Source organism: Cornus florida, unplaced genomic scaffold (genome assembly GCF_030987335.1).
Source record: "Cornus florida cultivar Cherokee Brave unplaced genomic scaffold, ASM3098733v1 CherokeeBrave_3.0.0_Hap2_Chr01, whole genome shotgun sequence".
In the NCBI taxonomy this organism is placed as follows: Eukaryota; Viridiplantae; Streptophyta; class Magnoliopsida; order Cornales; family Cornaceae; genus Cornus; species Cornus florida.
In genome coordinates, this window is record NW_026775571.1 from 91,523,371 (window position 1) to 91,547,941 (window position 24,571).

General features: G+C 36.4%; 2 protein-coding genes across 4 annotated transcripts; one reads left to right on the top strand and one right to left on the bottom strand.

Moving 5' to 3' along the window:
* Positions 1-248: 248 nt before the first annotated feature.
* On the bottom strand, positions 249-14,363 carry LOC132306287 (B3 domain-containing protein Os07g0563300-like). 3 transcript variants are annotated; one of them, XM_059803635.1, is made up of 14 exons: positions 14,141-14,363; positions 13,930-14,059; positions 11,083-11,164; positions 10,772-10,870; positions 9,687-10,026; positions 9,170-9,536; positions 8,811-8,907; positions 6,754-6,928; positions 5,126-5,205; positions 3,711-4,121; positions 3,089-3,141; positions 2,473-2,586; positions 1,531-1,628; positions 249-1,378 (listed from the first exon to the last, which is right to left on the bottom strand). In XM_059803635.1, the coding sequence occupies exons 2-14, from the start codon at positions 14,049-14,051 to the stop codon at positions 600-602; spliced, it is 2,817 nt and encodes a 938-aa protein (XP_059659618.1). In that variant the 5' UTR covers positions 14,052-14,059; positions 14,141-14,363; the 3' UTR covers positions 249-599. The 3 variants fall into 3 exon arrangements, with proteins under 3 accessions (XP_059659618.1, XP_059659623.1, XP_059659615.1); XM_059803640.1 differs by having other exon boundaries at positions 3,089-3,138; positions 13,930-14,363; XM_059803632.1 differs by having other exon boundaries at positions 13,930-14,363.
* A 3,539-nt stretch (positions 14,364-17,902) lies between these two features.
* Positions 17,903-24,350, top strand: LOC132306305 (ribosomal RNA-processing protein 17). Its single transcript, XM_059803649.1, has 4 exons — positions 17,903-18,106; positions 18,303-18,408; positions 19,909-20,032; positions 23,698-24,350. The coding sequence occupies exons 1-4, from the start codon at positions 17,997-17,999 to the stop codon at positions 23,952-23,954; spliced, it is 597 nt and encodes a 198-aa protein (XP_059659632.1). The 5' UTR covers positions 17,903-17,996; the 3' UTR covers positions 23,955-24,350.
* The last annotated feature ends 221 nt before the right edge of the window (positions 24,351-24,571 follow it).

Consider the following 24,571-nt stretch of genomic DNA (forward strand, 5'->3'; position numbering starts at 1 on the left):
TGTCGCTTGAAATTGAAATTAGAATTGGAAAAAAAAATAGTTTAAACTTTTAGCTCAATTTTATCCGGAAAAAGAATTCTAATTGAACAAAAATCACTTTAAAATCATTCTGGAAGTTAAAATCTTTTTGCCAAAATGTAATGTAAATTAAATCAACTCAAGCCAATAGCCAACCGGTAGTATTACAGTTAACAGCAAGCAACATGAGGAGTCGAAAGATTGCCCCAAAGCAATCCTCTTCTACTGGGAAAAAAAAAAAAAAAAAACGGAAAAGGAGAGTCAAATAAAAGTACCTATAGTTACATCCTAAGCCTAGCATTACAGGGCAGCAAGGTGAGCTCCTTAACAGTAAAGTAATGGCTACGACCCACTGTCCACTCCAGTTGTATATTACCTTTTTCCTCCTATAAATTTAGTGTCCACTAAATTACCGTCGAAAGGAGGACAATTATAGATATAATTGCTTTCTTAACCAAATCCTCCACTTCGCGCCTCCCCTTGATGCCGATGCAGACAAATGTACAACAAGAGCTAACCCAGCATACAATACGAAAGTCCTACCAATGATTTTTGCAATATGTGCCACGAAATGGTACCTTTTATCTCTCAGTGGTTGTTGATGTGGATGCTGGTGGGTTCATAGACGAAGTTACACGATGATCTGCTCCAGCGTCCTTTTGATGACTGCTATCAAGGGTGATACGGTTGCTAAAGTTTTCTCCTCTAATTCCACCCTGCTGTATCTGATTGCATACTGAATCTCTGTGATCACCAGAACTAGACAGTCTCTGCTGCCTGAGATACCTCTCCGTGTTATCTTGGAGCAACCTCATTGTGCTGCCAGAATCTGAACCTGGTGCCAGCTCTTCCTCCCGCTCTGGCTGGATATTCAGGTCAATTTGGCCTTTGAAAGGTGAAAGGGAGGATTTCGTCCAGCTTCGTTCATTGCTAGGATCCTCATTGGCCACGTTTTTCCAGTAGGGAATACTATTTCCCATGTTACCATATTCCTGGATGTCATCATCAGGAATTTGCTCAGGCATCTGTAGCTGCTGCTTTTCATGTGCACTTTCTGCTTCTTTCTCTGATTGTTTCTGTTCGCGCCGCAACATCATCGTTCGGAACCGGCGCTTCACAGTAAGGCAGACGTTACATGCACATGTTAGCTTGTGCTTGGGCCCCTTCCCACTTGGGGGCTGAATGCAGACAATGCACGTACAGCCAGGTCTATGGCGGGGGTGCTTTGTTGTGGCCTGGGATGATGATGCGAGTGCCTCACCCTCTTCCTGAATAGCTAGGTTGGCCAGTTTGTCGAGCCCCTCCAAAGCTTCTACCGGATCGGGATCAAGCTTAGCAGCCTTCATTTTCTCAGAAGCATCTGCACAACCACAATCACAAAGCCAATTGCAAATGTGATAAAACCATACATGAAATGCAATCATTAACATTGAAATAAATAGCAGTTTTGTCACATGCAAGAGAGACAAAACAACGGAAGTAAAACTATAAAACTCAAATGTGCCATTCTACCAGGTGCACCGTCTGTGACATTTGTACCCTGATTACTTATGGGTAGCAGATCTTCAAGCTGTTCTGCTGTTAATTCTTGACTCGCTGAACATAAAGATCTGGTAGCAGAAAGGACACGAGAACATTAGCAAAAACTCCAGAAGTGCTTAAACAAATTCAGCTAGTTGCTAACAAAGGGATTTCTAAGAATGGGCTTGCACAACAAGAGAGAGGTCAAATGTGAACAATGGTACTTGAGCTTCCAATTTAAATGCTAATGATGTCCAAGTGTCCGTTATGACTGTGAAATAGGTGCTTTCAAGTGTTAGTTATGTATGTCAATATGTTCAAATATGTCATGAAACAAAAAAATAAAAGACCAGCCATGTTTTTTTATCCTGAAAGTTGGGCACTCAATGAAGTATTAGTCCATGGAATGGATGCAGCAACAGATCTATGCAGGAGCAGTTTAAGAAAAGCCAAAACCAGGGCGGGGGGCTTGGGAGGGATGAAATGGATGCATTATTTGAGGCACCTCCTAAGAAAATTTTAAAAATAAATGAAATGAGAAGGAACTTATTGCAAAGAAAGGCATGCTGTGTTAACTAATTTCTGAATCATCTCCTGATTGAAAAGCATTTGGACATTCAAAGCTGTCCTAGAACAACAGATAAGTCCTGGGATCCATATAGCTTAGTTGGATAACCTCAAAATACCACAGCACTTGGCCCAGCATCCAAAAGCAACAGTCATTCCGTTGATGCTCTAGAACTCATATTTATGAAACGCACACCTGCCTTACACATGCCCAATTCCACACATGGATGAGTGCCTCATATATGCCCAATTCCACACAAATGTTTCATGGCTTGTTTAACGGGCAACCAACAAGTCCTTGAATCAAAAGAAAACATTTATATGGTATGGGCTCAAACTTCATGCTTTTTTAAGTCCTACTTTTACCTTTTTGAATCCCATGAGTTCTTAGAACAAGTCCATCCCAAGGGAAGAAGAGCATCAGCGGGAACTTTGCGCCACTTAAGACAGTCTTCACATTGAGCCCACTGGATCTTTTCACTGACACAGATGAAACATAGCATTGGTGTTCACAATCCAGTGAGATGTAAATTGACTAAAAAGAACAATATAAAACTAGAAGGGAGAACCCTAGACTTGGCAAATCAAAGAGAAAAATGAAGCAACTAGTAATTATTATTAGTAAAATGCTGTAGTCTATGAAATGTCAAATAATGAGTGAAATGAACCCTTGCAGATTTTTGAACAAATACCAATTGGACCCAAATTTTAGACAATGAAGTTCAGGAAACATTTGAGATATACTGTTAAGGCAAGCATGAAGAACCTATAAAAAAGCAACTCTTCAAAATTTCATAGAAATATATATATATATTTTTTTTGGCAAGTAAAATTTCATAGAAACTTTCAAAATATAGAAATAAATTCCATCTTCCAGAAGAAGAAATTTGTCCACATAATGCTACGCCGCTATGGCCACAAGATAATTTCAAAATGGCTATAATCAGAATAGAACTGCAAGTCAGTAATCCAAGTGATTTACCCCAGAATATCTGTTGCGAAAATCGTAGGCCTTCCAATTATTGGTGCATCCTGCTGAAGCAAATTATATCAGGCCATGCTTAAACAGATGTTTTTACTTTTGAAGATCATAAATAATGTAATAGTGTATCACATCTGCAGACTAAGAATATATAATCCTAAAGTCCCAGCACGTGAATATGCAGTTTTTTAATGAATGTGAGGTAGCTCAAACTTTTATTTTTAAGCAGGTCTTAAACATCATACAAATAAACAAATAATTCAATTGAAAGCAACATACACATTGATGTCTTAGCAAGTTTGATTAACTTTGCGATTACTTTCCTACTTTTTTATCTCCTATTTTTCATTTACCGTTTCCCCCATAATAGGTGGCACATACCTCAACTTTTCAAGATATCAGAAGATCCTATTGCTATATATATCTCAACCATCACATATCAAACATATTTAAAAAATTTAATACCAATTCTCTTGGAAAAAATGGAGCATTTCCATGTTGTAATGATATATTATAAGGTACTTTTCTTAACAAGGAATATGAGATTGCTAAACAACAATCATAGAAACATAAACAGGACATCAATTGATATAAAAAATGTACTAAACATGACTTATAGTACCTCATATTCCTCAAATTCACACCCTTCAATTACCACGACACTGGGCACACGGTTAGGAGGTGGGCGAAGCAGAGCTTGAGCTTCTTCCCATGATAGCTTTAGCTCTATGAGATCCTCATTTTTAATTCTTAAACGTTTACTCCTTGATCCCAAGGTGCTGTTCTTCCGCTTAATACGAAAAGAAGATTTAGTTGTGACTACTTCCTTAGCAATATACCCAGATTTATCAGCTTTGGATGATGTACTTGCTGGATCTGCCAAGTTAGCCTGGTCGATTGACCAAAAGCTAGGTGACACTGAATTACTTTTTAACTGAAGATGAGTCGAAACAGTTTCACCAGGTTTAGTTTTTCTATGGCTAACACCTCCACGTGCAGAAACTCCATTACCATTGTTGACACTTTCTTTGCCCTGCAGATCAGAGAATAGGATAAATAGTTGTTGAAGAGTGTTTGAAGCTGTATATTCTAACACAAGACAGAACTTCAATATCAAGCGGTTATGATATCACGCAAGTTAAATGGTAATACAATTTGGTTGCACACTTACTTCATTTTGGGACTTTAATATCAGCTACTTCTAAAACTAAAAGTGAAATTAGATGATCAATAGCTTAAAACGCAAACAATCCACATTTTGCAAAATTTACAATCTAATTGATTGGCTTCAAGCAGAAATGCAGCATAACAGAATTCTGAAAAATTCCCAAATTATAATTGTCATGTACACGACCTTTTAGGGCAACCATAATTCATCAGTATTGATACGAGAAGTTGCTTATATTTGACTGGGATCCATCTTGGTTGATGATGCACGGAACCACAACGATGACTGCTTTTAGAAGTTCAGCTAGCTCTATGCTACTGAATGCAGCAGGCAATATATAACCCCGCACATGTTTTACAGTATGTCAATGTTGCTTTATAGGAAATTTTCCGCAGATACAAACACTTTCTGATTTTTTTTTTTACAAGTACAAAATAAACTTTCAGAAATTTAGCATAAACAAAGTTCCTTATCCAACTCCAGAATAGAAAACAATTATTCCTACCATAATTTCTGTCAGTACAAACTACAATAGTGAAACAGAATATATGAGTGACTACAATATCATATGGAGGTTAAACAAATCAAAGATATTATCATTCAACCACGCAGTCCAAGAAAATTTATGATAATTTTTCAGTAATGGATATTACCAGAATGTCAATAAGAAAGCCATGACATGATAGGAAAAAACCTATGCATATTTGATAAACGGTAATGACTATCATATCTTCTTGAATTTTCAATTGCCAACAAGAATGGTGAAAAAGAATCATTTACATAAGCCACTGGAGATACCCATTGCATTACACTCACATGTACTGATTTAAGAGAAAACTAAAGTACTGTTTTATTTTACAAGATCAAACCTGTTCAGATGGCAGACTAGTTGAAGCCTTTCTAAACCCCATGACCAACTTTCCTTCTGGCTCTAACCTACTAAATGTTACTGAACAAATAAATCATATATCAGCACAAAAACAAAAATCAGGGAACTCATAGTAAATTCATTCATAGGAAGTAAACACTACAGAGCTCACTTGGAAGATGGAAGAGAAAAAACACATGAAATGAAAATTGGAAGACAAGCAGAAAATGGTATTTTGAGGTGGGGGGAATGGTATGCCATGTCATTAAAGCATCATCAATAATCGAGGATGCTGGGAGGGGCAAATCGGATAAAGACTTAAGTTAACATTTCCCATTATTTGCACAAGGTGGTTGCTCTCAGGATTCAAACTCGCATCCTCACATTTGACAGACCAAGGATTTTACCACTGCACGAGGCTGGCCCCTGCCGCCCCTTTTGTATCAACTGTCATTGAAATGTGCAAATACACAATTAGCATTTAATTTAGGTGAATGGTGGTGGGTAGGCTTGCAAATGAACCAACCTGTTCATAGACAATTTGGCACTCGTAAGAGTTTGTTTAAGCTCTTTTATTAAGCAAATGAACTAAGTTAAAGCTCTTTAGTTTGAGACTCTAGAACATGAGGCAAGCCTAGCAACTTAAGATCGCAGGCTCGTGAAAATATACCTCCCTGTATACTTTTACGTGTTTTCATGGCTACCAATCTCCGACATTAACTTTCTAAGAATCATTAGATTTAGATAATAGAAACAAATAAGGGTAATGAATGAAGTCAAACCCCGCTTTCACATGTCAATATTAATGCCAAAAATAAGGTCTGTATCCTGTCCTCACCTCAATATTTGTTTTTAGCTGGTCATGATCACTTTGTGTTCTTTATTTCCCATCAGTGTTATGAAATTTCATTGATTAAGGCTTCTTGGCATTTGTTTCTTTTAAAAAATTGATCTAGATTAATTGATGATCGTAGCCGCGCAATCCACATTCAAATTGAGCTCCGGTATTCTTCTTTTCATCTTCTTTAGAGAAGAAAAAATTAGGAATTTTTTCTTTTAATAAAGCAAGGTTCGTCAATATTAAGCAGAGCCAAGCTTTGTACGAGGTTGGATGAGCTCATAACGAGTTCAAGCTGTGCTTGAGCATGGTCCTAGTGAGACAATCCAAGTCTGAACACTCTACTACTCAGCCCAGATCAGTTCTCCATATCAATTTGTTACGACAAACACAGCGAACCCAAGAAACACGATAGAAAATAAACACACCACACACAAAGAACACAAAGATTTAGCATGGTTCGGCAAAGCCAGTGTGTCTCAATATCCCACTCCAAACCCTAAACGCCCTTATATATCGGGCTACAATAGAGTAATAGATAGGATCCACGACCCGCAAGCAAAAAACCGGGGGCTTAGGCCCACACAAAGCTCAAGGAACGGGTTGTGGGGTCAAAAATGGGTCCCAAGTCTCCCAACGCAACCCGGCACCAAATTCGGGCCATAAAATCACACAATCTTACCTCCCTAAACTGAAGCGTGGAAAGGAACCACTCAACTACAATGAAAAACATTTTAACACCCATAATTAGGAAAATGACACGTAGAACATTGTTTTCAAGTGATATTTACCTATGTCACCAGCTTGCAACTGCATCGACTGTATACAAGGAGTGATCCCCTCTAAAACATACATTCTGCTATTATTATTGGGCCAGAATCGGAATTGAAATATCCACTCCTTCCCTTTTGAATCTTGTACTTTGAGAGGTAATCCTTCTGGCTGTGAAATTGGTGGAAAATAGGCCTGTGTCATAGTAAGGATACATGATAACTCTATCAGGGTTGTCCTGGAGATTTAGACGGTAAAAATTACATGAAGAATTTAAATACTTCTATGTACAATGACAAAATACCAATAACTAGAAGTAAAAAGACTGCATGAATGTGCTTAGCAGCAAAAGTCTCACTCCAGAGAAAATATTTATGGAAGTCAAAAGTGCTAGTGCACTTGCCAAAAGCCAAGAAAGTACTTGACAGTATGCCACATAAGTTTCCTCAAATAGCATGCTCTATAAATGTCAGTACACTGATTATCTAGGTAAAAGGCAAGAAGATGGATGGAAACAGTTTCGTCAAATTGCAATAAACAAATTCAGATACTTTCTGCCACTGAAATTAGTTCTATATTGTTTCAATTAAATATAATTTATACATATTCACTTGATTATTTCCTATAACTTATATTCATTTGGTTATTAAGCCTAATTTATATTTATCCATTCAATTACCTAACTATTTTTCCATTTTTGTGATATCACTTTTCCAGCTAATTAAAGTTGGACGGTTCCAATCTCCCACAATTCCAATTGTAATTATTGCTATTTTAAACCTTATTAAGCAAATAACAAAAGGTGCAAAAGAAAATTCTGAGAGAGAGATCTATGCTAATAACTAAGTCTTTACATTTAATTAGAATAAGGGGGACATATGACCATTTCAGTAGATCTCACATAGTATGTCTCTTTCCACCACACCAACAGAGGGATCACACGCATTGGTCTATCATACAAATCACATAAGTAAAATAATCATGAGAGAGAAATTCTCAACATGAAGAATAAAACAAATAAGAAAGTATCATTCAACAAGCAAATGTAACAAGTTAGACTGATCAAGTTTTGCCCCATGCAGCCAATATTACACAATAATTTACAAAGATATTGGCTTTAAAAGTAAAATAACATATCTACTTATTGTTCATATTCATTATTTTTTTGCAGTTATTTACCAAAATTTGCATTCACAGTCGCATTGGTTGTTCAGATTCAAATAGGAAAAAAATTGGATAGAAAAAAATTCAAGCATAAAGTCTTAATATTAAGCCAATTTAAGAAAAACCAAAATTCAGAGTTTAGGAAAAAACAACAATTTAGTTTTTTATTAACACAGCAAAAATGGGGAGAATCTTTCACAAATTCATACAATGCACTGAAAATTCAGGCAAAAAAATAGAATTTTAAGTTTTGGAAGTTCCAAATTTTGCCAAGAAATACAAAAATTCAGATTCAGATTGAATTCCAAAAAGGAAAGAAAAGAAACACAAATACACACACACACCTCTTTAAAACCTTAAATGTGCTCTAAAGCAGAAATTAAGATGGCTGGACTTTGGATTTGCTTATCCAACTCTTCCCTTCACAAATTAAAATAAAAAATCCCTCACACCATTCAATTGACACCTAATGTAACTGGTACTATGATTCCTCTTGTTTGAACATTCAATTCCATTCATCACCATTACTCTGTTAAATTCCAATAGGAACTGATGGTAGCGTTTTAGTTTTGTGTGGAATTTTCACATCATCTGGTGAATTCCAATAGAAATTGCAAGGTATAATTGTGTTACAAGTTGAATCAAATGACTTACATTTATTTTCTTCTCTCTTTTATCATGTACCTTAAAAGTACAGCATTGTTATTTTTATCATTAATATAAACAAGTATGCATATAAATATATGTAAGTATAAATTTTACTAAATATGTGTGTGCGTAATGAATCATAATATATTTTTCATCCATGTATGTCATATTTGTGAGCAGAAGGGGTTCAGATTCCAAATATAGACAGCTTGAAGAATTGGAATGCTGAACAAAGTGAAAGTTTAGCTGAGAAAAGAAGACGCACCTCTGCACATTTTTTTGGCAGTACTAAACGCCCTATCCGGCCAGCATCACTAGCACTTAATATCTTCTCAAACAAGGAAGTTATTACAGAGTTCGAACTTACATGTAATTAAGGTCAATCAGGTGCTGAATGGCTTAAAAGAAACAACAATGTTAAAATGATGATGAACTGCTTAATTGAACATTAAAAATGTGTATAAATTAAATACCGCTTGACTTATTTTGTGAAAATTAGTAGATGAAAAAGTACCTGCTATGAAGATGAAGTTGTTAAAAAATTCAGAATGATAACCTGGTTTTACAATTATGATTAATAATATAGCTAACAATACTATTCATCAAATATGGATTATAGGATACTCTCCAGAGATCAGCTGTAGCTCTTCATCACTTATCCTGGGTCTGTACCGAGGAAGTAACTGATTTCTTTTTCCGGCCTCTCCTTGAGGCTTTCCATTATGTATTTTTTTTTCACCAGATGCATCAACTCCATTATGCCCAAAGAACTCCTTTCCCACAGGAACTGGGGAGGTTGGTTTTTGTGCACAAGTTTTAGAAACCTTAGTTCGATCATTTGATGATGCTGAATTTACAGCCAAACTGAAGTGTGGAGTAGATGGGTCATTTTTTGAGAAGGATGACTGCTGAGAAAGATTGTCATTCTTTGAGAAGGACAATTGTGGAGGAGCATTTAAACATGCGTAAGATTGCTCCTCGTGATTGGTTCCTGCAACAAAATGCTCACATCAAGTTATGCAACCAGTCAATGTATATGCTAGAAGCCTAGAGCATTTCACCTGCATGTCAATAAGAACATGACAAGCAACCAAGATTCTTTTTTCTAGCGTAACATATTGTGCTGGAAAAATGCCAACACCTGCATTCATGTTCTCAACCACTGCTGATGCACCAAGCTTCAAGCTACCATTCATTGATCTTTCAGACAAATCCTCTATTTTCTTCTTCTCTAAAGAGGAGGAAGATAATTGCTCGCTGGCGATAAGTCTGTCACTGCCACTCAGTATGTCAACCTCAAAGGGCATTTTTGGATGCAATTCAGACTGAGCAGTAGAAGTGCTGAACAAACTGGGTGCTTGTCGCCAGGGAACAGAGCCTAATGCAGCTATCTGACCCCAGTTTTTGTTTGAGACATCCTTAATTCTTTCAGGCACTGCAGGAAGGAAGAGAGAAGGTGGAGGCCATGCAGGATTTGGCGTCTGAAACATTAAATATTAACTATGATTGTGGCATATTCTTTTATACAGAGAGAGGAACATAATATATTATGGAGTACGGTTAATGCAGACAGGAGAAAAGTAAAAAAGGTCATCTACTAGTAAAGAAGTTCAATCCATTCCGATGTATCATTTGAGAGAGACAGAGAGAGAGAATTTGCCATAAAAATAACTGGTTTCACTTTTTCATGTTTATAAATAATTTTACAAGACCAACATAAATATTCTGTATAATTATGTGAAAATGACAAAATAACTCAGTGGAAACTTAAATCCCAAGTCTCTGAGTCCATCTACATGAATTGAAGAATTCCTTAACTTATAGGGGCTACTGTTTTTCACTTAAATATGTTTTTTGGGCAGGCTCAAGATAATGTAACAACAAACATATAGCACAAATTCATAACTTAGAATGAACACAATTCATCTGCTGTATTCAGTTCAGGGGCAGGTTTGGAGCTGCAGTCAGGATCGAACAAGGCCAGGCTGATGGTATGTTTAATTAAATTAGATTTATGGTCCTGGACCCACCTTGTTCCCATTCCCACTTGTAAACAGCTCTACAATTAGGTAAGGTTTAGTTGTACAATTATTAAAAGAATCTCAATTCAACCCTAGTTACAGAAATCAGCTTTAACAAATGACTTTGGATTGATAAAGACTGGCGAACAACATGGTGGCCATAAAACTTAAAACAAAAAATCATAATGAACATAGAACAACTCACCAAAATAAAACTTTTCTTTGCACAATTTATGCACTCAATTCCTCCAGCATCCAACAGTACAAATGTGTGGAATGAAACTATACATCCACAATGTATTTGCTACATAGAAAAATATTACCATCAGAAGATTTGGGCAACAAATTTCAAAAATAAAATAAAATAAAATAAAGGAGTCAGCAAGATGTAATTTGTCCAATCTCCTATCTAGTTTAGAAAGAAAAAAAAAGAAAAAAAAAAAAAAAAAAAAAAAAAAAAAAAAAAGCATTTAAGTTTAACAAAATTTGCCTGAAAATAACGATTTTTCTGCTAACCTTTCCACAGGACTCGCAACATCTCCAACCAGAAGCATTCAAGTGAAAAGTCTCACAGAATTTTCCTTCCTCATAAGCAGAACTAGAGTCACGTAGAACTAAAGTCAACAATTCAAAATAACCAAGCAGAAAAATGGACACATAAATCACGAAGAAATCTCACGAGATACCACTGAATATGTAAGGTAACAAAAGTGTTAAACATGTTTTACTGTGATGTGGTGGCCCAAATTTTGTTCTGGCCTAGTTTCGACCCGAATGACTTTGTGTGGACCCAAGTCCACCAATTATAAGTGGTTTTTCGCTTACAGGTCGTGGACCCTATAAGAGAGTGAGAGCGAGAGCTAGGGTTTGGGAGATGGAACTTGTAATTTCCTGTTTGTCGCATAGTGAAATCCTTCACCAAATCTTCACCGTGGACATAGGCTTAGACTTAAGCTGAACCACGTAAATCTTTGCGTTCTTTGTGTGTGGCGTGTTAACTTTTCTGTCGTGATTCATGTTTTGTTCTTGGTTTGCTACGTTTGTTGTAAAATATACAATTAGGATATGTTTCAAATTTGATGCATGCTTTTACGAAAATCACTTGATTCCAAGCTTATGCGAAAATCACTTGATTTCGTTCCAACTCTACTTTTACACTTCCGTCACTTGATTCCAAGCTTATGTGAAAATCAAAGACAGAATTTGTCCTTCTGTTGATGTATGGTTAATCTATACGCAAGTTTGTTTTGAAGAGCCCAGATATTTTTAATAATTCCTAAATAGAATCATTCAGACTAGTACGCGACATATATTTAAAAAGCCTAATATAAGTACACAACAACCCCAACTCCCTTCTAAAACACACAACCACCCCAACCCCCTTCTAAAGCACACATACAAAAGAATGAAGGAAAGCAACCCCATTCTAAAACACACATACAAAAGAATGAAGAAAAGAACATAAGAATGTTCTAAATAAAGAGAAATGTAATCAAGTACCAATTTTGTTAGTGTTACTTTCACTTGATCCCCTATTGTCCAGTGGAAGAGCATCCTTATAAAAATAAATAAATGGGAAGCCAGCATGGCCTATATCACTAGAGTTGTGTTAGCTTCACATGCATAGGGATGGCAATTTACCCCGCCCCGCCCAGTTTAAACCAGTTTTGGAGGCCCATTTATGGGATTTGGGCGTGGATGGGTTTGAGGGGAAAAAACTCATGCAGGTTTGGGGCAGGGAAATGTCGCATAGATGTCTCTGAAGTAATTTTGAGATTTTGCAAATTAAGTACGAGTTTAAACGGGGTGGGTGCCCGTGGGGTGGGAAAACTTAAAACGTGGTGGGGGCGGGGCAGGGTACCCCCGCCCATACCCAGCCCCGTTGCCATCCCTACACATGCATGTCTTGTGCACCTTTGCTTCTTTAGCTTACACTACTATTTCATACTTATTCTAGTCCCAAATGCAGAATATGCTACAAAAATTGGCTTTTGTCATTATTGGTAAAACCAATACTTCAACAGTCACATTGTATACCATAGCTCACCAATACAACAAATTTCATATGGTTTAACAGGGAAAGACATAATCCACTTAAACCCCATTAAGATAGAAAAATAGAAGTGCAGATCTCCCATATTTAACATTTTTCTATTAATTAAAACAGTCCATGGTTGATAATAACATGACAACAATAACTCTGGAAATTATTGTTTTGGAGGAAAATATTTCTGGAAAACTTTTGATGCAGGACTTAAACCTGCTTGACCATGGGACCTACAACAACTCTCTTTCCCTTTTTTTTTTCTTTTTCTTTTTTTTCATGTTTTTCTAAATCCCTATCGTACTGAGCCAACTGGTCCTATTTGTCCCATTCGGCGGTTCGACCTATGATTTCTCATTCCTTGCCCTATATATTCCAATAATCATTCTACGACTGCTCTACTTGAGATTTTTGGACACTGGAATTCTTTTATGGCAAGACTTCAAAGGGTTTATCACCATCTTCAATTTCCTTCCGGGAAAAAGGATTTCACCCTAAACAAGGAATTGAGAACAGTACCATCACATTTACTGGGGATGCCGGGACGCAAGGAGAGTGAACCTGAGAAGGATGAGCCTGAGTTAGGTGCCGTCAGCAAGTCACTTCTCCTACCCCTCTGCCCTCTATTCGTCCTGTAGCTTTCCCTGTGGTCCTTTAGATTCCCCTTGGGAATTTCTGTCACTAGCACTACTTTGAATGATGCTACGAGTACAGGTCGGATTTCTCAGCCTCCACATTAACAAGGACTGGTCAACATCCCTACGCAGCCCATTGAATTTGGTTCTGGAAATTTTACTTAAAATTTTCTATTCTTGATGAAGCTTGGGGAATATTTATGAAAAATCTTCAATTGCCTTTAGGGGAAAAATATCTTTACACTTAATTGTATTGTGGGATACTTTTTGTAGGCGGAATTTTTCATTAAATTAAACAAAGACTTCCAAAATCCATCTAATGAGAACTTTAATAATATGAGAAATGACCGCTTCAATAAGTTCATTCAACAATAACATGCATTCAATATTGAATCAAACTAAGCAACACAAAATGCACAAAAGAACGTCAATTTCTCCAATAAATCATCAAAAAGAAAGAATTTTGGTACAAGCAATGTAACTAAAGCTCAGCTAAGAAACTAATCAGGTAAGTCAAGAAAAATATACTACTAAAATCCTTAGAAAATGCATTAAACTCTACTTAAATAGCTCCATAAAGCTCCCAACATTGAAAACCATAACTAATACAGCAGAGAGAGATAATGAACATACAACCCTTGAATTAGTAAACAAAATTAAAATAAGAGAGTCAAAAGTACTTACGCGCATCGATTACAGAGGTCAGCGAAGTCGCCATGCCGGCGACGCCAACCTTTTCTTGGTCGTTCCAATACATCCTTACAGCCCGAATTGAAGCAAATCTTCTTCGACGAAGACGTCAACATTGAAACTTCTGGAACATATAAAACCTAAGCTAACCAAAGTGAAAGAGAGAAATGAACGAGTATGAAAAATAAATATTTCGCCTATCTACCTTTCGAATTGAAGTAAATCACGAACACAACAAAGAAGCTGAGAACAAACAAAACTGAACTGAATGTAAACCCTAGATGAAGCTAGAGAGAGAAACTAGAGAGAGAAAAAGAATGGCGGAGGCGGTTGTCGTGCCACTTGGTGCCCCAATCTTTAGTCATGACGGAGAAGTCACAGATGGCTAGAGAGAGAGAGAAACACAGATTGAAATAAATATAAGTAACTTTCCTTTTATATATATATATATATATATATACCCTCGTATTTTACTATACTGTATATAAATATATATATGGGGCTTTGAAGTCGTCCCTGGTTTAAGGCTTTGTCGATTCGGTCTCTTTCCCCTTCTGGTGAGGGGCACGAATAGAGACAAATGTGGTCCTATTTTACTTTTCAATTACGACACTATTCCAAGTACACTTCATGCATCTTATTTGTAGTCTTTTTTTGAAATTTCAAAACTATACACATTTGAAGTTTAAAAGTTTATAATAATACTTGAGAAAAGTTTTCAAATGTTAAGATATTTTGAATAATATACAATTTTCAAATGGAATATGAATTTTAAAATATTAAAAATAATTTTTTTTTATAAAAAGTGTTAAGATTTTCAAACGTGGGGTAAAGTAATTTATTAATAGTTGAGGGTGGTAAAAAAAATAAAAGTAGATTGGTATTTTTTTCAAGTTAAACATTACGGGGTACTAAATTTAGTAGGAGTTTCTCGCGGCAGCATTGGCGGAGAAAAGAAAAGAAAAAAATTGATATTCCTTTTGTTACAAACCTTTCTATGTTTAAATTCAAACACGAGCTTGGGTTTTGGAGTGATTACATTCAACACGACCCAGTTCTGCATCATCCACATGTTTGACCATTTGAGGAATTCTATAAGCACACTTAACGGTATTTTTTTTATTGGCGTTTCTATCCCAACTTCTAATGTATTAAATGTTACTAATCAACATGTAAGTAAGATGGTACAACAAAATCCCCAATTATTCCGCACATGAAATTCAACTTGTGGTTGATTGTACAATCTAGACTACCCACTCTTGACAGCAAAGCCATGGCCAAGCATCAAAATAATTGTGCATTGTGCTCCAACTCTCCTGAATCACATGACTATTTTTCGACTCCAATCACTAACTGGAAAAGTTTGGTCATACTCACTAGCCACCTATGGAAAACAAATTCACCACAGACACATGGTTCGAAAGATTTGTCTCTCCTCAATCGTCTACCAAACTTAGGAAGAACGCAACAACAGAATTTTCAAGAAACAGAAATGTTCACAGCGAATGGTGCTCAGCAAGATCAACTCCTGTATCACATCGATTCTGCAACTTGGATTCCTTAAAGACTGCTGCTTCAAGGAGGATCATTGTCAAATGGAATCTCCCTCCTTCTTGCTGTAGGCCACCTCCACGACCTCCAGATTAACAATCTGTGAGGAATTGCATACCTCAATTTGGACACCAGAATTAGGTTCAAATGAGCTCAATTAACGGTTATTGATAATGACAGTTATTGATTCTCATTTTGGGTTTTCTTTTTTGGCTGGGTTTGTGCCCTTAGTTGCCTGTTTGGGCTTGTCTTGTTTTACAATTTACTTGTGTTGCTTATGCATTTTGACCCTTGCGGGTTTATTTGTGTAACGGCCAAAGGGCCCAACCCTGTACATACAATTTACTTTAATGTTAGTTGCTTTATTCTCCAAAAAAAAAAAAAAATCATGCAAGTAAGATGGAAAATCATTCTATACAAAAACAATAGAGATTCCCCTCTCATTCCCCTTCTCATCAACCTTGCTGAAGGAATAATTAGACCCCACTCCCCAGTCTCACTATTAACTAAAATTGAATATGAGACTAAAGATATGTAGTTTATGATCGCTCTCCCCGATTATATGTGGCTTTAAGGGTTAGTTTGGTACAATGAAAAGGAGAGAAAAGGAAAGGAAAGGTGATAGAAGGTGATTAAAAACTTGTGTTTGGCATAAATGGTTGGAAGAAAATGAAAGGGATGGTTTTTTAAAGATATTACAAGGCTTAAATAGTAACTTTCTTATCTTTCAAAAAATGAGAGGAAATGAAAGAAAAGAAAAAGAGAGGCTTGATATATTATTTCTGATACCAAATTTACTTTAACACAAATTACACTTGATTTTAGGGCATGTAGTCAGCTGAGGGAAACAAAGGCGCCAAATTTGTGGAAAACAAGGGCGCCAAAATTCACTGCTATAGAAGAAATATGAGAGAGAGAAGGGGGAAGTGGGTTCAGGTTGTGGTATAGGAGGGAGAGAAGGAGGTGCACACCTTCAAATGAAATTGGTTTACAATCGCCCCTTTTCTTGTTTTTGATCCAATGGATGGATTTTTCCAGTACATGTCTGCCCCCATATAACTAAACCTTTTCCACATACTTGTATATAAGGTTTGGTTCCACACTTTTGCGTATCTATCCCTGTTTTTTATTATAAAATAAAATAAATATATAAAAATTGAACTTGAATTCTACATGCTTCTTTAGAAGAACAATGAAAAATGATATTAATAAATGGCTTCCTTTATTGATAACTTGTTAGAATATTCATTCACTAAACAATTGTTAAAACTTAGAAATAATTATTCATTTTTTATTGCTAACATTTCATTTAACTCATTTATATTACAGTAATAATATTTCTCTTACCCATCTAGCATATATTTCTTTTGCCTATCCAGCATATAAGTTAAACGTATAACATGAATTCAAAAGAATAATAATGTTTTTATCAAATTATTATTTATTTTTATATTACATAGTTAAATCTATAAATTTATCTTTTAAAATATAAAAGGGTATAATAATAAATTTATTAAAATAGTTTTTTTTTTTTTTTTCCAAATATGATTATTATATTTTCCTTTATTAATCAACCAAACACGATAGGGGATTAAAATTATCATTTACTTCCCTTTCCTTCATAACTAATGTTATCATTTATTTTCTTTCCTACCGTACCAAACATAACCTTATAGACACGTAACCTATTCATTTAGATTTCAAATAATGCAACACTTCATGAGCAACATGATATTTATCGGGGATCAGATGACTAGTAAAAAAAACACACTGATTGAGGTTGATTACGAGTGTGAAAAAACATTTATTTGTTAGAAAAAAATTTATAGACCACATTGCATTAGATCTAAATTGATAATCTTTGAAACCTGAGAGGAGAGGAGATCTAGCTTGACAGCATCAAAAGTATGTTCTACCTTTATATAATGGTATAAAATCCATATGTTAATTAACGTAATATTTTCCATGCGATCCAAAGGAATGCAATATATTTTGGAATAAGATGATAATTATTGGAAAAAAAAAAAAACAACAACAACAACAACTTATACGAATTCCTCTTGTTTGCGTAATTCTTCTATTTTATTTTTTTATTTATAGCGGTGGATTAGGACAAAATTCATGGCTAAAGTGAATATTCGAAATTCACTTTTATTGATGCTTTCACGATAATTGATAAAATTAAAAATTAGCTACTGTAAATTGAATTTTTTTATTGATACCCATCTAAATTTTAAGTTTTCCACAGGTTAATTTCCCAACTTTATTAATACATATCTCTATATATGAATATTTTAAGCACATTTAATTACAAATCACACTTGTGACTTGTGAGTTCTGAGTTGTGTGAGTCACCACCAACACCAAACTTTTTATTGAGACGCCGAGGTACAAGTACACAACATTTTAGGATAGGGTACAACTATTTCAAGCGTAAACATTAAAAACTTGTTTTCGGAACTGTACACAATAGCTGTTAGAAGAGGACAGGGAAGGGTTTAGCAGCTACAATGGAAGACGATGAAGCAAGCCAGCCTCGACACACACAAGCTCGGCATATCAAGAAGAGGGCACTCAAGAACAAAGCTCTGTCCGTCTCTTTTGACGAGAAGGACCTCAGGTGCTAATATATATGCCCACACACACATATACATACACACATCTATATGTATAACCCTAGTTTTGCTGTTGCCGTAGTGGTTGAAATCTGTCCAATGAAACCATAGTGGCAAGTTCATTCTTTGGGTCGTATTTATATGTATTTTGGTGTGGATATTCTTATGGTTATCGTCTAACTAGGGTTTTGAATTGAAAAGGGACTACGTGACTGGTTTTCACAAGAGAAAGAAGAAACGGAGAAAGGAAGCGCAAGAGCAATTACAAGAAGTAGTGCGTCGAAAGCGCATCGATGCGCGTAAAAAGGTTCGAAATTCAAGTCCTTTGGTTGCGCTTTACTGATATTACATTGGAATTGAAATGAGTACATTACTTCTTTTAGATGCATCAATGTGATTTTGGTGTTTATTGCAATACAACATTTTATATTTTGTGCCCTTGATGTCGCGACGTTACAGTCCAAATTGCGAGTTCAAATGCTTTGTAAAACATCTCCCTACTTTATAAACATGAAACACTATCAGCATTAGTAAATAGGGCCATTGCTTAGTGCAATGGTTGAAGATCGGGATACCAAGTAGCAGGCATTTACTGCAAGATAATGTGCAATCCACCACCCAACACCTTGCATAGCTCGGGCCAACACAGGGTAATGACCTAATATTCTTGCACATTCATCTTCCTAATCTTGAATCATGTCGTGACTTTGCTTCCTTTTGTTTTTCATGTTCATTCTCTTCCTATTTACGGTGTTGATCATATGCTAAAATCATACAGAACAACAATCACTAATCACTGGACTGTTAAGTACAAATCCATATCCAAACTAAAAGTAAATAAAAAAAAAAAAAAATACAAATCCATGCTGATGATTGCAATTGGAAGATTGATTACTTGCAGGCCTCATTTTTGTTTCCTCTTAGCAGTCCTTTTGTCGTAATGTTGTTTATTTGATGAACAAGATCTCTTCTTCTTCTCTTATGTTACACCTTTTTCCCTCGTGTGGAGTGAAATCATTGAAATGCATTGATTGACAGGTTCTTTTCTTCCTCATTACTTACCAAGAAGAAGAAAGCATTTTGTCGTCTTATTTCTTTGACCTTTTTCGTGTGCATTGAAGCACTTTGATTCAAGGTCCACATGTCTATTCAAGTTCTTCCCTAGCTTTTTCAATAATGCACTTCTGCTTAATTTATGTATAAATTGCTCACGTCACCTGTCAGCAACATGTTATTGGCATACCTATGTAATTGAACAAAGATATTTAATTTTTTATTTTTTATTTTTTAGTTTTAGATACTTTACTGAAATCCTTCTAAATTAAAAAGTAAAATTATATTGTAAACTACTTTTCTTTTATGAGCAATTATTTTAAATTTCAAATCTTATATTTTATTCAGGCTTGCAATGTTCATCATTATGCATCTAGGTTTAACATTGTCCCAATTGGTAGGATTAGGTTCACATTGGAGATTTGATTTGTTTTGGTTTCAGTCTTGTCTGAGAACAGTAAATGGTGAACTGGTCAAGCATTAAGAAGTCCTTTGGTTGGTTCATCTAACATGCTTGACTATCTTTTGGAGGTTGCGGGTGAGACAACATGAGTGGAACTTATATGAAATCCATGTCTAATGGATCTTTACACGATTCAAACTCAAAACAATGATTATTTCTAGAAAAGTACAACTATTAGAATCAGATGCAGACTAGTGATGTTACTTAGTGGCTCAAATTATAGGTCTTCGCGCCAATAATCAAATTCTGTAACATGTGCTTGAACTTTTCTATCTTTGCTTTTGTCCACAGAGAAAACTGGAAAGAGAATATGTTCAATCTGGTGGAGCCCCACCAGACACAGTTGCAGAACCTGATGAATGTGGCGAGCAGTCTGAGCATGATGAGGAAATTGAGCCAATTCCATCAGTTTCTGGTACGTTGTTAAACACTTCAATTCACTGGATTGTAGCACAATATAAGCTTGTGGGGACATTTTGGACCTTTAACTCACTAGTGGAGGAGACAACAGAAGGGAATTAAAGGAGAGAAAAGAAGCGGAGAGAAATTATTCAAAGAATTTCTCTCATTTTCTCTTCTAATGAACTACAAATGACTTAAAGGGAGGGATTTAGATATTTTTTTGTTTCTCCTCTCTTCCCTTCTATTGAGTGCAGTGTTAGCATGTAACACAAAGGATTGATGGCTTGCTGAAACCATGCACATTCCCCCCATAGCATGAGTTTGGAGCCTTTGTTTCACTGAGCTCGTTACTAGTGTACACTTTGTAACGATGTTTTAGCTCCACAAAAACTTACAAGTTCGGGCTTGGTTACTGTTGAATTTCTGAAATTTTTAGTAAATTTGTCATATTCAAGCTAGACTAACTTGCAAGCAGTTAAATTGTATACTATGAAGCACCGACACGCGTTAGAGGGTTGTTGTACCTGTGTCGGACACATGTCTGATACGGACACGCGTGTCCCAAGCTTGGACACGTGTCCAATGCACTTGCAGACGTGTCCTCTTTATTTATTAATTTATTTTAAATTGGACACGTTGGAGGACACCGGGACACATTCGGCAACACGGCTACTGATTGCTCGGAGGTTCTTTTAAATAGAGGATGTAGATGCTATATACTGTAAATATGTGTGTGTGTGTGTGTGTGTGTGTGTGTGATATATATGTGTATATATATGTTTGTATTGATATATATGTGTTGATCTGTTAAGATATATAAAAGTTGAGATAAGAAATATCTAAATATGTGAAGAGTCTGTGGAATGAGAGAGATGAACGCTTGAAAATAGATATCTGAGAGCCATGTGAAAGAAGGAGTGAGGAAGAGAGAAGTGAAGAGATGGAGGAGATGAAGAGGTCGTCTAGAAGAGCGTTGTAGAGCCGTGAAAGAAAGAGATTGGATAAAACCACAATCTTATCTTTTTTTCTAGCCCAACGTTTGGTTACAAGGATAGAAAGTGTACCTTTTGGATACAGAGATATAAAACATTTGGTTATGTGAATTTTTATACTTTTAGTATAGGTATTTGGTAGGCCTGATTTGAATGAGTACATTTATGAATATAAAATTAGAAATTGGACAAAAATTAAAATTTTATATATAATAAAAAATATATATTGTTATTTTATTATTGTATTATTGCTGTGTCTGTGTTCTATTTTTTTTTTAAATTTGTTGTATTGCCGTATCCATGTCGTGTCGTACCCGTGTCCCATATCTGTGGTAACCTATGTGGGCGGGTGTGAAGCATTGACAGGCTACCACACTGGGTGAGGTACAGGTGCACAATCCCACATCGCATGGGTGTGGATGGGGCAAGTGTTACATGTAAATTCAATACCCTTCTATGACACAACGCGTTTTAAAGTCGTAATGGCCGTGAACCCACCAGAGAACTCCAGGGTTAAACGTGCTTAACCTGGAGTAGTACCAGGATGGGTGACCTCCTGGGAAGTTTCTGGTTTGGAGGAGCCAAAAACGGACAATATTGTGTCTGGCTTGGGTGAGGGTTCTTACAAATGGTATCAGAGCCTGACTCGGCCGGAAGTGTGGCCAACGACGTTGGGCCCCAAAAGGGGGTGATTGTGGCGACATATGAGGGCAGGTATGAGGCACTGTCTGGCTACCGCACTGGGCGACTTACAGGTGCACAATCCTGCATCACCTGGGTGTGGATGGGGCAAGTGCTATATGTAGATTCAACACCCTTCTATGACACAACGCGTTTTAAAGCCGCGATAGCCGAGAACCCTTGAAAACTCTAGAGTTAAGCGTATTTAACCTGTAGTAGTACCAGGGATGGGTGACCCCCTGGGAAGTCTCTGGTTTGGGGGAGCCAAAAACGGACAATATTGTGTCTGGCTAGGGTGATGGTTGTTACAGTATCTGTGTCTATGCTTCATAGATTGTATATAATAAAAGTAGTTCATGAATATGTAGCATGCCTATTATAGAAGTCAAGGTTTATTTCACAACTCTTGAACTTGGGGAAATCTGCTTCAATGTCACAGATTTATGGCAACAAGATGGTTAGGAAGGGCATGACTTTTTGTATAATTAATTGTGTTACAACACACACCGCTGACCAATAACACAATTAAGAATTACGACTATAAAAGTAAATACGCCACACACAAAGATTTACGTGGTTCCGAAATCCTTATTTTATTAGCTTGGGTTTAATGGGCAAAGCGTACGTCCATGGTACACTTATACGAAATCAAGAGATTACAAGTTTCAACCCCCGAACCCTACCTTTTGCTCTCACTATCTTTCCTGCGATTTTCAATGTCTCGTTATTACACTCCAAACCTAAACACCCTTATATACTAGGGGTGGACACGATTCGCTTCCTTACGGTTCCGGTCGGAACCGGAATCGGAACCGTTCACAACGGTTCCTAAAAAAAGGAACCAGAACCGTTCACAACGGTTCCTAAAAAAAGGAACCAGAACCGTATAGATTAGAACCAAACCGTAGAACCGGTTCGGTTCCATGAGAACCGTTAACCATGAGTTGAGAGACAGCGGCTGTCGGCTGAAGCTTGCGAACCCGAACTAGAACAGCGGGCGATGGAAACTGAAAGATATGGGTTTTGATTTTTTGAACAATCTGAAATGATATAACTTTTGATTCTTGCAGACAGATCTGAAATATATGGGTTTTGAACTTCTGATTCTTGTAGATTTTGTAGTTTACAGTTGCACAGAGAGGGAGAGAGAGGGGCAAGCTTGAGAGTTGAGAGAGAGTGGCTGAAGCTTCCAAACCCGAACTGGAACAACAGGCGATGGAAACTGAAAGATATTGGTTTTGATTTTTTGAACAATCTGAAATGATATGCCGATATGGGTTTTGAACTTTTGATTATTGCAGACAGATCTAAAATATATGGGTTTTGAACTTCTGATTCTTGTAGATTTTGTAGTTGCAGAGAGAGAGAGGGCAAGTTCAGAATCGAGAGAATAGAGATGGAGGCGATTGGGGAGGTTGAGCCTCATTGATTTGCCCTAAAAATAAAATATAATCAAATAATCAAATATAATATATGACATTATATATAATATTATATATTATATTACTAATAATATAATCAAATATATAATATATATGTATATATATTACGGTTCGGTTCCAGAACCGAACAGTGAGACCGGAACTTGAACCGAACCGAAACTCAACAGTTCCTTATTTTAGGAATTAGAACCGGAACCGTGAGAATCAGAATTTTCGGTTCCGGTTCCGGTTCCATGGTTCTTTTGTGCACCCCTGTTATATACCAAGCTACAAGAGAGTACTAAATAGGGTCCACGACCCGCAAGAGAAAACAGGCCAAAACCGGGTTGCGTTCGGCCCAAGCCGAAACAAAATTCGGGCCACAACATCACAAATTGTTTTCTTAAACTGCCTCTAGATACCAACTTATGATTCTACCATTTGGTAGACAATAGGTATGTGCAATATGGAAACACTGTCTCTACTTCTTTTCCTCTCTACTGGCTGATGTCCATATCTGTAGAATGAGTTGTATCTTTAATCACTCATCTAAAATTTGGGTTGACTTTGTTTATATGTGACAGGGACAACAATGTATGACAACGGAGATGTGAAAGTCACTGTGACAACAAGTGAGATCTCTCGTGAAGAAGAGTCTCCATATGAGAGATCAGAAGCACCTGCTGCACCTATATCAGTTGGAGCTGCTGAAAAGAAGAAGCACAAGATGCAAGTGAGCAAGAAGAAACCGTTCAAAAAGGTCTCAAAACACAGGTCTAGGTCGAAGACGCAAAATAAAAGAGACAAAAGGAAGGGAAAGATGAAGAATAACAAGCTCTAATTGGGGGTTTCTTTCTTTTTCCTTCTATTTTTCCTAGTGAAAATCCAAACCGAAGTGTTTCTCCATTAGACCAACCTAGCTGCTTGTAGAACTAAATTTTGGTCATGTGCATACCGTTGTATAAGTTTTTGGGCCATCTGAGGCAAAGTTACTTCTGGTATCATGGCTGATTGAATTTTCTTAACAATTATGATATCAGCTATGATTTTAGCTGATTAATTTTTATTTTTTTGGGTTATTTTGAAATTTTATTTTACAAACGGCTGTTCTTGTAATGTTGCTTTTACCGTCATGAAAACTGTTATCCTAGTTTTCTTGCGTGATGTAATGGCAACAGAATGGAAAAGTATGCCTTTTTGAATTTGTAAATCATCACCTTTGATGATCTTATGTACCTTTGGGTTTTCTGATGCTTGATTTGTTTAGTTGTTATGGATAAAGTGAAGAGAAGGGAATGTAAAGAAAAACAAAATATGAGAAGAAAAGGAAGAGAAATTATTATCTTTTGTTTAGTTTAGAAGCGAGAGAGAGAGAGAGAGAGAGAGAGAGAGGGAATTGAGACAGAGGGAATTGAGAGGGTGGGAAGAGGTAGTAAATAAAATTGTCAAATTTACAAA

Bases quoted from the DNA above. Each gene is read 5' to 3' on its own strand.
- LOC132306287 (XM_059803635.1), bottom strand. From the start codon at position 14,051: ATGTTGACGTCTTCGTCGAAGAAGATTTGCTTCAATTCGGGCTGTAAG. The intron at 6,929-8,810 runs GTGCGTCTTCTT...ACTATGACACAG, and splicing joins TGCCAAAAAAATGTGCAGAG to GCCTATTTTCCACCAATTTC. The intron at 2,587-3,088 runs GTAAATCACTTG...CATCTGTGTCAG, and splicing joins TTCGCAACAGATATTCTGGG to TGAAAAGATCCAGTGGGCTC.
- LOC132306305 (XM_059803649.1), top strand. From the start codon at position 17,997: ATGGAAGACGATGAAGCAAGCCAGCCTCGACACACACAAGCTCGGCAT. The intron at 18,107-18,302 runs GTGCTAATATAT...TGAATTGAAAAG, and splicing joins TTTGACGAGAAGGACCTCAG to GGACTACGTGACTGGTTTTC. The intron at 20,033-23,697 runs GTACGTTGTTAA...TATATGTGACAG, and splicing joins GCCAATTCCATCAGTTTCTG to GGACAACAATGTATGACAAC.